The following is a 12,197-nucleotide window of genomic DNA, read 5'->3' as shown; positions in this document are numbered from 1 at the left end:
ATGTCATGGTTGCACATCCTTCTAGTTGCTGTATGTGGGACGCGGCCTCAGCATGGCCGGAGAAGTGGTGCGTCGGTGCGCACCCGGGATCCGAACCCAGGCCGCCAGCAGTGGAGCGCGCGCACTTAACCACTAAGCCACGGGGCTGGCCCCCACGCTGTCTTGATGACTGTAGCTTTATAGCAAGTCTTGAAATCAAATAGTTTAAGTCTTTCAACTTTGGTCTTATTTTTCAAAATTGTTTTGGATGTTCTAGGTCCTTTGTCTTTTCATATAAATTTTAAAATCAGCTTGCCAATGTCTTTTTACAAAGTCTGTTAAAAGTTTAACTGGAATTGCATTGAATCTATAGATCAGTTTGAGGAGGACTGACATCTTAACAATATTAAGTCTTCCAGTAGGAACATGATATCTCTTTTCATTTATTTATTTTTTCAATTTCCTTTTGTAGTGTTTTGTAGTTTTCATTGTACAGGTCTTATACATCTTTCACTAAATTTATTCCTAAGAATTTTTGGGGCCAGCCCCGTGACTTAGCGGTTAAGTGCGCGCGCTCCGCTACTGGCAGCCCGGGTTCGGATCCCAGGTGTGCACCGATGCACCGCTTCTCCAGCCATGCTGAGGCCACGTCCCACATACAGCAACTAGAAGGATGTGCAACTATGACATACAACTATCTATTGGCGCTTTGGGGGGAAAAAAAAAAAGGAGGATTGGCAATAGATGTTAGCTCAGAGCCGGTCTTCCTCAGCAAAAAGAGGAGGATTAGCATGGATGTTAGCTCAGGGCTGATCTTCCTCACAAAAAAATAAATAAAAAAATTTAAAAAATTAAAAAAAAAGAATTTTTGATGTTGTCATGAGTGTATTAAATTGAATTTGTAATTGTTCATTGGTGGTATATAGAAACACAATCGATTTTCATATATTAACTTTGTATCTTGCAACCTTGCTACATTCATTTATTAGTTCTAGTACTGTTTTTATAGATTCATTAGGGCTTTCTGCCTACACAATTAAGTAGTCTGCAGAATGAATATTTCACTTCTTTCCTAACATGTATGTATTTCATTTTTTTCTCTAGTCTTGGTTAGGACCTTCAGTAAAACGTTAAATAGACACAGTAAGAGCAGACATCCTTGCCTTGTTCCTGATCTTACGTAGAAAGCATTGAGTCTTGCACCACAGAGTATGATGTTGGGTGTAAGTTTTATTCCCGATATTGGAAATTCGTGTCTTCCTCTTTTCCTAATCAGTCCAACTAGAAGCTTATCAATTTTATTACTCTTTTCAAACAACCAGTTTTTGCTTTCATAGATATTCCATATTGTTTTTTTCTATTATTTCATTGAGTTTTTTCTCATATCTTTATTATTTCCTTCCTTATGCTTGCTTTGGGTTTAATTTGCTCTTCTTATTCTAGTATCTTAAGGTGAAAGTTTAGATAATGTGTTTGAGATCTTTCTTCTTTTCCAATCTAGGCATTTAAAACTATATTTCCCTCTAAACCCTGCTTTAACTTTATCCCACAAATTTTGATGTGAAGTTTTCATTATCACTTAGTTCAAAACATTTTCTAATTTCTTTTGTGATTTCTTTTCTAATCCAATGATTAGTTAGAAGTTTGTTTTTAAGTTTTTCAAATATTTGGGGGTTTTCCAGGTTATTTTATTATTACTGATGTCTAACATAATTCTGCTGTAGTCAGAGAACATACTCTGTATGATTTCAATCTTTATAAATGTATTAAGACTTATTTTATGACCCAGAATATGGTCTAGCCATGTGCACTTGAAAAGAACGTATATTCTATCATTGTTGGGAATTGTGTTGTATAAATACTAAGAAAAGAGGTTGAGAGTATTGTTCAGATATTCTGTCGTTGCTAATTTTTGTCTAGTTGTTCTAGCTATTGCTAAGATAATATTGTTAAAATTTCCAATTATGATTGTAGAATTGTCTATCTCCCTTTAACTCTGCCAATTTTTGCTTCATGTATTTGAAACTTTCTTATTGGGCAAATACACACTTATGATTATTATGTCTTCCTAATGAATTTTCTCTTTCATCATTATGATTGTCTCTCTTTATGCATGGTAAAATATTCTGTTTTGAAATCTATTTTATCCAATATTAATATAGCCACTCTGATCTTCTTATGCTTATCTATTTTCTGTCCATTAACTTTCAACCTATCTGTGCCTTTATGTAGTTGTCTTTTTAAAAAAGCCATTCCGACAATCTCTAACCTTTACGTAAAGTGTTTATTCCATTATCCTTTACTACAATCATTGATATGGTTGGGCTAGGTCTTATTTTTGTTTTGTTTATCTCCTCTGTTTTTCCCCTTCTGTTGCTCTTTTTGTTTTTAGAGTGTTTCTTAGAATTCCAGTTCAATTTCACTGTTGGCATCTTAGCTAGACTTCTTTCCTTTTTTTGGGGGGGGGGGGCTGCCCTAAGGAATACAATATACAGTGAACTTATAGGTCAATATCTCCTCTGTCTCTTATGTTATTGTTGTTACATTTAATACATCTACATATGTTATAAACCTCACAAAAATGTTCTAATTTTTGCAATAAACCACCACATAGTTTACAAAACAATTAGGAGGAAAAAAACAAATAGAAAAAAATGGTCATTTGCATTTTCCCAGATATTTACCGTTTGTGATACTCTTGATTTCTTCTGAGGATTTGAGTTTCTATTTGATATCATTTCCCTCAGCCCAAAGAAGTTCCTTTAGCGTTTCTCATGGTGCAGTTCTGTTGGAGAGGAATTCTCTTAGTTATATTTTATCTTAAAATATCTTTATTTTGTTTTCATTTTTGAATGGCTTTTTCTGGATATAGAATTCTTGATTGACAGTTTTTTTCCTTCAGCAGTTTAAAAATGTCATTCCACTGTCTTCTAGCCTCCATAGTTCCAGATAAGTCAGCCATTATTCAGATCATTATTTTTCTGTATATACGTCATTTTCCTCTTGATGCTATCAATGTTTGTGCTTTCTCTTTGGTTTTCAATAGTGTGATGTGTCTTGGCATAGACTTCCTTGTGTTTATTTTGCTTGGTGTTAATTTAACATTTATATTTTCAAATTTCCATCTTTCATCAAATTTAAAAATTTTTGGCCATTATTTCTCCAAATAGTTTTCTGTGTGTGTCTTGTTCTCTCTCTCTCCTATATTTCTGGTATTGCAATTACACTAATATTTGAACATCTGATATCCTCTAACAGGTCCCTGAGATTCTGTTCATTGTTTTTTCAATGTTTTCTCTTTCTGTTCTTATCCTTGGAAATGTTCTATCTATCTTCTATCTACTATCTATCCATCTATCTATCTATCTATCTATCTATCTATCTACCTACCTACCTACCTATCTATCTATCTATCAAATCAATTTCACTTATTCTTTCTTCTGTCATGTCTTTTTCAGGTGTACAATTTCCATTTGGTCCTTTTCTATTGTTTTTATTTCTCTATTGAGATTTACCATTTCTCTCTTGAGGTTTTTATTCATTGAAGTCATGTTTTCTTTTAATTCATTGAGTTTAGCTATAATATTTGCTTTAAAATCTGTTTCTGTCAGTTCTAACATCTGGTTAATCACATAGATGGGTACAATTGATTTTCTTTCCTCTTGAGAATGTGTTCCATTTTCTTGTTTCTTTGTATTTTGAGTAACTTTTGGATCGCATCCTGATATTATGAATATTAACTTGTAGTGATTTTAGATTCTGTTATTTCCCTCTATTGAGTGTTTCCTTTATTTTAGCAGGCAATTTTCTTGTGTGGGCTTGAACCGAAAACTCTTTTTATTCAGGGATAGTTCTAGTCTTACTTCATATCTTTTGTCTTTAGTTGAGCTACTTTGGGTCTATATCACATGTATGTGGTTCAGTGGGCAGTCAGAGATGTACATAGAATGAATTTGGGGATTCTCTCTCTGGCTCTTTCCCTTTTGGGGGTTCTCCCATTCTCCTCACTGTTCACATTTTCATACATTTACTTTTCTGTTTCCTCAGGCCAGAAAGAATGCACGGTTTTGCACATGAGGCCCCCATTGCTGCTGGGCACACTACATGTACAACAATCAATCTCGGGCTAAAAGCCACAGAGACATGAACTTACCTGTATAGCTCTCCATCTCCCCTCCTCCAAGAGAGCATGAACTCCTCATAAGAGCCTGTCTGCTTCTGTTCACTCTCAAATACCTTCAGTTGGTTGCTTTCTTGTGTTATGTCCAAGTTTTAAGATTGTTTCCATGGTGTGTGTGTATGCATGTCTGAGATCATCCAACTTATCCAGAAGTAGAATCTTGTCATGAATTGGTCCACAAAGCACACTTTGAATAGCACTGTCTCAATGATGGTTCCATTCAGAATGGCATTTGTAAGTTTCTCTTCCATGGTTTTCTGCCAGATGTTTATAATTAAGGGCTCAATACCAGATAATGTCAATACCAGTGGAAGAATTCCAAGTTCAGGCAGAGAGGGCAGGAGGAGTGCTAATAATATCTGAACATTGTTTGGTACTGATTGACTCAACAAAGCTCATTTCATAGAAAGCAGTTCCGGCCTTTGCAGATTGTTCTCAATGGATTTCTTTTCTGACTGTCAATGGATTTTCTTTCTTTTCTGACCTTCAGTCTTCTGTGACTTTAGCTGCTGGGAAGTGTAAAGAAGTGAAAGTCCCCAGGCAAGAGATTTACCTGGGCCTGTGCCCACAGAGGTGGCTTTCTTTTTTTTTCCCCAATTTTTTACATTGTGGTAAAAATACACATAACATAAAATTTACTACCTTAACCATTTTTAAGTGCACAGTTTAGTGGTATTAAATGCATTCATAATGTGTAACCAACCCCACCATTCATCCCCATAATTCTTTTCATCCTGTAAAATGAAAACTCTATAACCATTAAAAACTACGTCCTATTCCTCTGTACCCCCCGCCCCTGGCAACCACCATTCTACTTTCTAGTTTTATGATTTTTATTCCTCTAAGTACCTCATATAGGTAGAGTCATACAGCATTATACAGTATTTTTTTTTTTGTGACTGGTTTATTTCACTTAGCTTCATGTCCTCAAGGTTCATCTATGTTGAGCATATGTCAGAATTTCCTTCCTTTTTAGGTCTGAATAATATGCCATCGTGTGTATATATCACAATGGTATTGTTTATCCATTCATCCATCGATGGACACTTGGGTTGCTTCCACATTTTAGCTATTGTGAATAATGCTGTGGTGAACATGGGCATGCAAATATCCCTTGAGACCCTGCTTTCAATACTTTTGGGTATATACCTAGAAGTTGAATTGCTGGATCACATGGTAATTCTATTTTTAATTTTTTGAGGAACTGCCATACTGATTTATACAGTGGCTGTACCATTTATTTTCCCCCAATAGTGTACAAGGGTTCCAATTTCTCCACATCCTCACCAACACTTGTTTTCTGTTTTTCTTTGTTTTTGATAGAGGCAATCCTAATGGGTGTGAGGTAGTATCTCATTGTAGTTTCATTTGGATTTCTCTACTGATTAGTGATGTTGAGCATCTTTTCATGTGCTTATTGGTCATTTGTATATCTTCTTTGGAGAAATGTCTATTCAAGTCCTTTGCCCATTTTTTTTTTAATTTTTTTTAATTTATTTATTTTTCCCCCAAAGCCCCAGTAGATAGTTGTATGTCATAGCTGCACATCCTTCTAGTTGCTGTATGTGGGACGCGGCCTCAGCATGGCCGGAGAAGCGGTGCATTGGTGTGCGCCCGGGGTCCGAACCCAGGCCGCCAGCATCGGAGCGCACGCACTTAACCGCTAAGTCACGGGGCCGGCCCTTTTGCCCATTTTTGAATCAGATTATTTGTTTTTTGTTGTTGAGTTTTAGGAGTTCTTTATTTTTGTGGATACTAATACCTTATCAGATACATGATTTGCAAATATTTTCTCCCTTTCTGTGGACTGCCTTTTTACTCTGTTGATAGAGTCTTTTGATGCACAAAAATGTTTAATTCTCATGAAGTCCAATTTGTCTATTTTTTCTTTTGTTTCCTGTGCAAAGGTGGCATTTTGAGAGACCTGGGAGCGTGAGCTGTGGCACCAGAGGGCAAAAAGTCCCCAGGTGGTGTCATGATGGTTTGAAGCAGAGCCATGTCATAAATATTCCAATTCTTTATTTATTTTAAACCCCATGACACACTGTTGCTTTATTATTGCTTTATACTTTGGATGTTCATTGCAATGAAGCTGCGTGTTTACCATTCTTATTGCCCTTTATTCCTTCCTATGTCTCTCACCTTTCACCTGGGATTGTTTTCTTCTCATATTCACACTCTTGTATTTCCTTAAGTGTGGGTCTTTTGGCAGTTATTATTTACATTTTTCAGCACATTGATGATAGCATTCAACTCTTTCAGTGTTTATTCAGCATTAATTTTTAGTGTTTCTATAGAGAGCGGAGTGTAGCCAAATTCTCATTCCTTTAAAAATAAACCACCATTTCCCCCCCTGTGGCTTCTTATCAGATTTTGTCTTTGTCTTTTTCTGCAGTTTCACTATGATGTGTGTCTATATAGAGATTTCTTTTTACTTATTCTACTTTGTATTCATTGAGCTTCTTGAATCTGTGGTTTGGAATCTTCCATCAGTTTTGGCAAATTCTCAGCTATTATCTTAAGTATTGCTCCTGTCCTATTTCTCTCTCCTCTCCTTCTGAGACTCCAGTTACATGTGTTAGACTTTCTTAGTCTATTCTCTGTGTCTGTTAGCTTTTCTTTATTTTTCATACTTTTACTTCTTCATGCTGGATAATTTCTTCTGCTCTATCTTCCAGTTCATTTATTCTCTAAGTTCCTCTAATCTGCTGTCAGATCCACCCATTGAGTTCTTACTGTGCTATATTCTGTTTTTCAGTTCCAGAATTTCTATTTCTTTCTTTTATAAATATGCTATTTCACTTTTTATATTTCAATTCCTTGCTTGGACTTTTGAATTGTGTTGTATTTTTTCAACAGCAAACATTGTTGTTTGCTGTTGTTGAAACATTACCTATGTCTGATATTTCCAATATCTTAAGTCTTTGGGGATTAGTTTTCATTGTATGTTTCTTCTGCTGGTTTTTCTCATAATGTTTTGTTTCCTTGTAGACCTAGTTATTTTTGTGTTATTCACTATATGTGAGAATTATTTATAGGAATAATTTGATGCCTAGGATGCCACCTTCCTCCAAATATGGTTTTCATTTGCTTCTGCCATATGTCTAAATGCACTACCATTCTGGGTTTGTCTTAATTCCAATTCAAGTGTTTTGGTTGCTTGGATCAAAGGTGACAGTGAAATTTTTGAAATATTTCATTTGGGTTTTTTTTTTAAGTTTTTCTCATTCAGAGGATAGCTTTAAATAACCTAGCCTGTCATTACTAGAAGTAAAACTTTTTCCATTTTTCTGAAACTTCTTGTTTAAGACAGAGATTATATCTTTCCTCTGTGTTTGGTAGAACTCATGTATAAAAGCAACTGGTCTTAGGCTATTTTGTGGTGCTTAATCTTCTGGGATGCACATCTACCTTTTGCCTGCCTAGTGCTCATCTGATCATTTACAGCTTAAATGTCTTCTCTAGTAGTCTTTCTTCATCTCCCAGTCTGCTAGCTCTTGGTACATCCTTTTCTGGTATCATTACATTTTATCATCAGTATATGTTTATATTTCTGGATTTCTTTAATAGACTAAGAGTTTACTGACGGTTGAGGCATTATATTATTCATCTTTGTAATACTAGATTTTAATATAGTCCATGATAGATGCTCAAAAAATATTGGCTAAACTGAAATACGAAAAATAAAATTAAAAATGGATTGGTAGCAATCATAGGTAACAAGCGAAGTTAGGTTACTAACTTTACAAATTGTATAAAAATCATTGATCTCTACAATGCAACTATTACTAGTAACATCAGAATAATGCCTTGAATACCAGCAGTCTCTTATCAATCCTTTACTATCAATTATACCTTGAGCCTACCTACTCCCTAGTGTTCCTAATTTGCCCAACTACCTAACAGCTTTCTACCTTCTTGCCCACTTTATCCCTCCTCCTTATTCAATTTTATACCATACATAGTTAAATGTTAACATTTATTGAGCTAAGCTAAGTATATGACAGACACTGGATTGACATAGACTATCTCATTAAATCCTTTCAACCACCCAATTAAGTAGATATTATTACTATTCCATCCCCCCCCCAAAAAAAATAGGCTTAAAGAGATGGTTACTTGTCAAAGGTCAGGTGTGAAGAGATAAAAGCAGGAATCACATCATCCAGGCTTGTCTGATTCCAGAACTAATGCTCTTCACCAGAGATTGGTAAAAGACCAAATAGTTAATATTTTAGGTTTCATAGGCCATACAGTCTCTGTGACAAGTATTCAATTTTGCCACTGTAGCATCAAAGAAGCCATAGACAATATGTAAATGAATCACCATGACAATTTCCAATAAAATTTATGAAAACAGTGGGAAAGATTTGACCCGTGGGTTGTAGTTTGCTGATCCCTGCTCTTAACAATTACACTATTCTGTTATTTTTTGCCTCCAATCTCCAAAGTTTTCAGTTCTACAAATATTTATAGCATTGCTTCTAAGCACATGGCACTGAGTTTGGTCCCAGATGAGATGAGGAAGACAAAGCCCCTGCCTTGAGGGACCTCAGAAGAGGGAAGATGCTGTATAAACACATCTCTAGTACAAGGCTGATTATGGACAGTCAGTGCCAAGAGAGAGGTATAGACTGACTAGGGCTTTTCCTGATAGACACATGATGTTTTGGTGGAGTAGGTGGCAATGGCATGATCTTTCTAGTGAGAGACTCATAGGCAGATGGTAAGGAAAAAGTTTCAGACAGAGGGGCCAGTACAAGTAAGAATTTTTCTATCCATCTGTCACTCATCTTCCGCTCTCTTTTCCAGCATTCACTTACTTCCACTCTCTTTTTCTTGCCAAAACCACGTGCACTTTGGTCCAAATCTTTTTGCCTTGCACCTTCTCCTTTCCTTTCCTTTTTTCTCCTTCCTTCACTCCTTTCTTTTTATGTATTTATTTTTACTTCTTGATTACTGAATCATTGCTGATCCAGTTCTTCCACAGTGGGCTCAAGACACAAATTTCTTCTGAGGTTTAATTCACGTACATCAACATGTTGACACGTTCATCTAAGGCAAACAATTATATAACATTAAGAAATGCCATTTAGCCCAAGTGAAATAGTAACTTAGTTCTGTCAATTCAGTCAAGGTTGAAATCCTCTAGTAGATTCCTGGCAGTCAATAACACTCACTGTTTGACCAATTCAATATCCTTTTATCCAGTTTCTCATACTTGCCTATATTTCTAGTCTGTCTTGTTAATGTCTTCCTCTCTTTTAATCTTCTTCAATTTTTTTCTCCCACTCTTCCACCTTTCCTCTTTCCTGTACTTTTTGGATTGTTGTACTTCTTCTGGAGGCATGTTATTTCCTTTCTCTTTTCTGAAAATATCTTAAAAAAAATTCTTTGTTCATTACTTCAACTAATATTTATTGAGCACTTGCCACATAGAAGGTCCTTTCCTAGCTGCTGGAATACATTCTGGCAGTAAACAAAATAGATAAGTAACAATTAAAAAATTAGATAAGTAAACTATAATATACAAAGTGTTAAGTGCTATGGAGAAAAATTCCTGAAGGTCAGGAATTTGCGTGGTGTGTTACAATTTTAAAGATTGATAAGGGAAACCGTAAGATCTTTTGAGCATAGTTGAAGGAAGTAAGTAAGCAAACCATGCAGCTATCTGCTAGGAGAGTGTTGAAGGTGTTCCAAGCAAAAGGAACAGCATATGCAAAGTCCTGAGGCAGGAGGGTACTTCTGGTGGAGTACAACAAGGAGGCCAGTGCGATTGAAGCACAAAGGAGGACAAAGAGACTAGATGTGATCAGAAGGCGGAAAGGAGGAGGGAGGCAGACTATTTAGGGACTTTTCCATTGGAAGAACTTTGGCTCTCACTGAGTGAAATGGAAATCCTTTAGAGGGTTTTGAGCAAAGTGAAATGTTGACTTATGTTTTTAAAGACTCTAGAATGTAGGGAGGCAAGAGAAGCAAAGAAACCAATCAGGATCATATTGTAACATTCCAGGCAATAAATTTGAATATTATGGGGAATGTTTTCTGGAAGAATCAGAGTAGTTACTTTTGCTTTACAGTTGAGGATAGAAAACTTAGGGGCAAGGTCTTGATGCATGACAAGATGCAAGACTTTACCATTCTCTGCTCCTCATGGAAAAACAGGGAGATTTTGCTGGGCTAGTCAAAAAACTGCTAATTATTTTCAATTGTCTAATGCCTGGCACACACAAATATTTGTGAAATGAGTGAATATGCAGTCAGTTAAATGGGTATGGCTGAATTACATCAGGTCACTTTTGCACGACTCATTTCTCCTGCATACTCTGGTGGTGGTTATCGTGTCTTTCAATTTTATTTGGCAAAGAACATGAAAAGCACCACATTATTAACACACTCCTACTCTTCAAATCGAAGAGGATATGTATTTACATATTTTAAGTGGTCCCACAGCAGTTTGTACAGTCCTCTATCACAGCAGTTATCACCCGTACTCAATTCCGTGTGCCTGTCCTCTCTCTCAATGGTCTGAGCTCCTTCGGGTTGGGATCATCTCCCCTGGCACAGGGCTTGGCAACAATGCGTCTTGAAGGAAAGTATACATGATATGGTAAATGGCAGTGGAAAGAACACATGTGAGTTACCAACACCAGCCAGAGTACCTTGTCTCATTCCTGAAAAACAGTCATTTCCCTTAGGAAAAACCCATTCTTACCCTACTGCTGTAGAATTGAGCTCCTTGACTTCTAACTGTATTTTAAACCCTTGAGGGGCTGGAGCAATGTTTTCTCACTCTAGTACCTGCTAAATGATCTGGTGTCATCAGTAAACGCTCACGAAGTATTGGGAACCGAGTGTTCAGGGTCTGAGACGTGCAGGCTGCTGACAGGCTGCTCCAGTTCCCAGGGGGTCGGTCTGGGGGCACTGATCAATCCACTGCCCCCGCAAGAGCCAGGTCTTCAGCCTTCTCCTCACAGGGAGCCTCTGCACATCCCCCCCCCCCCCCCCCCCCGTGAACCTGTCTTGTTCCCCATCCTGTCCGGGGCCCCTTGCCCGCATCTCCCCCTCAGGGCGAACTTGTCCCCTTCCTCCTCCCCCTCAGAGTGAGCCTGTCCCCTGCCTCGCGTCCCCTCAGGATGAACCTGTCCTCGTTCCCCACCCTGTGCCGGGGGGGGGGGGGGTTGCCCGCATCTCTCTCTCAGGGCGAACTTGTCCCCTCCCTCCTCCTCAGGGTGAACCTGTTCCCTTCCCCCTCAGGGTGAGGCTGTCCCCCTCCCCGCTCCCCATCAGGGTGAGCCTGTTCTCGTTCCCCATTCCGGCCGGCCGCCATCTCCCCCGCCCCGGCCCCGGCCCGCATCTCCTCTCAGGGTGTGCCTGTCCCCTTCCCCCTGCCCCTCAGGGCGAGCCTCTTCCCCCGGCTCCTTCGCTCAGATCCATCACCTCCCGGCGTCCCTCTCCCCTCACACAGAACTTCCGCCCGCGCCCCCTCCCCTCAGGCGGGACTTCCGCCCGCGCCCCCTCCCCTCGCGGCGCCGTCCCCTCCTCCGCCCGAGGCGAGCCTGGGCGCGTGCCCTCGCGCTCTCCCGCCCTGGCCGCAGGCTGCAGCGGCGCAGCGGCGGCGGCCTCGTCCGGAGGGTGCGGGGCGCGCTGCGGCCCCTCCTGCTCGCGCTCCTGCCGCTTTCCCCGCTCCTCCTCCTCGTCGTCGCCCGGCTCGGCGAGAGCTGCGAGCGGCAAGATGGCGGCGCCCAGGCCGCCGCCCGCTCGGCTGTCGGGCGTCATGGTGCCCGCGCCCATCCAGGACCTGGAGGCCCTCCGCGCGCTCACGGCGCTTTTCAAGGAGCAGCGGAATCGGTACCGGCCCGCGGCGCGAGCTCGGGGGCGGGCGGCGGGCGGGCGGGCGGGGAGGGGCCGCCTCCTCCTCCCGAGGGCTCGGGGCGGAGGCCTCTGCGGTCGGGCCGAGGGGCCCCAGCCGCGGATTCCAGGCCCGCGTCCTCCCGCGTGGGTCCCGAGGGGCCCTGGGGGCTGACACCTGCTCCCC

The 12,197-nt window shown here is 39.9% G+C and overlaps 1 protein-coding gene across 2 annotated transcripts in view; it reads left to right on the top strand.

The window, feature by feature from the left end:
- Positions 1-11,751: 11,751 nt before the first annotated feature.
- The window catches only part of ATXN10 (ataxin 10), a 185,644-nt gene continuing 185,198 nt past the window's right edge, over positions 11,752-12,197 (top strand). The window contains exon 1 of one of the 2 annotated variants that reach the window (XR_009223868.1): positions 11,752-12,010. Coding sequence is in view for 1 of the 2 variants with exons in the window: in XM_058568147.1 (XP_058424130.1) it covers positions 11,895-12,010 (116 nt within the window). In the remaining variant the exon portion in view is untranslated. The remainder of the gene's footprint in view (positions 12,011-12,197) is intronic. The other variant, XM_058568147.1, reaches the window with a different exon arrangement.

This window comes from Diceros bicornis, chromosome 25 (assembly GCF_020826845.1).
Source record: "Diceros bicornis minor isolate mBicDic1 chromosome 25, mDicBic1.mat.cur, whole genome shotgun sequence".
NCBI lineage: Eukaryota > Metazoa > Chordata > Mammalia > Perissodactyla > Rhinocerotidae > Diceros > Diceros bicornis.
Note: the sequence above shows the minus strand (reverse complement) of the source record. Positions and strands in the feature narration are given on the sequence as shown.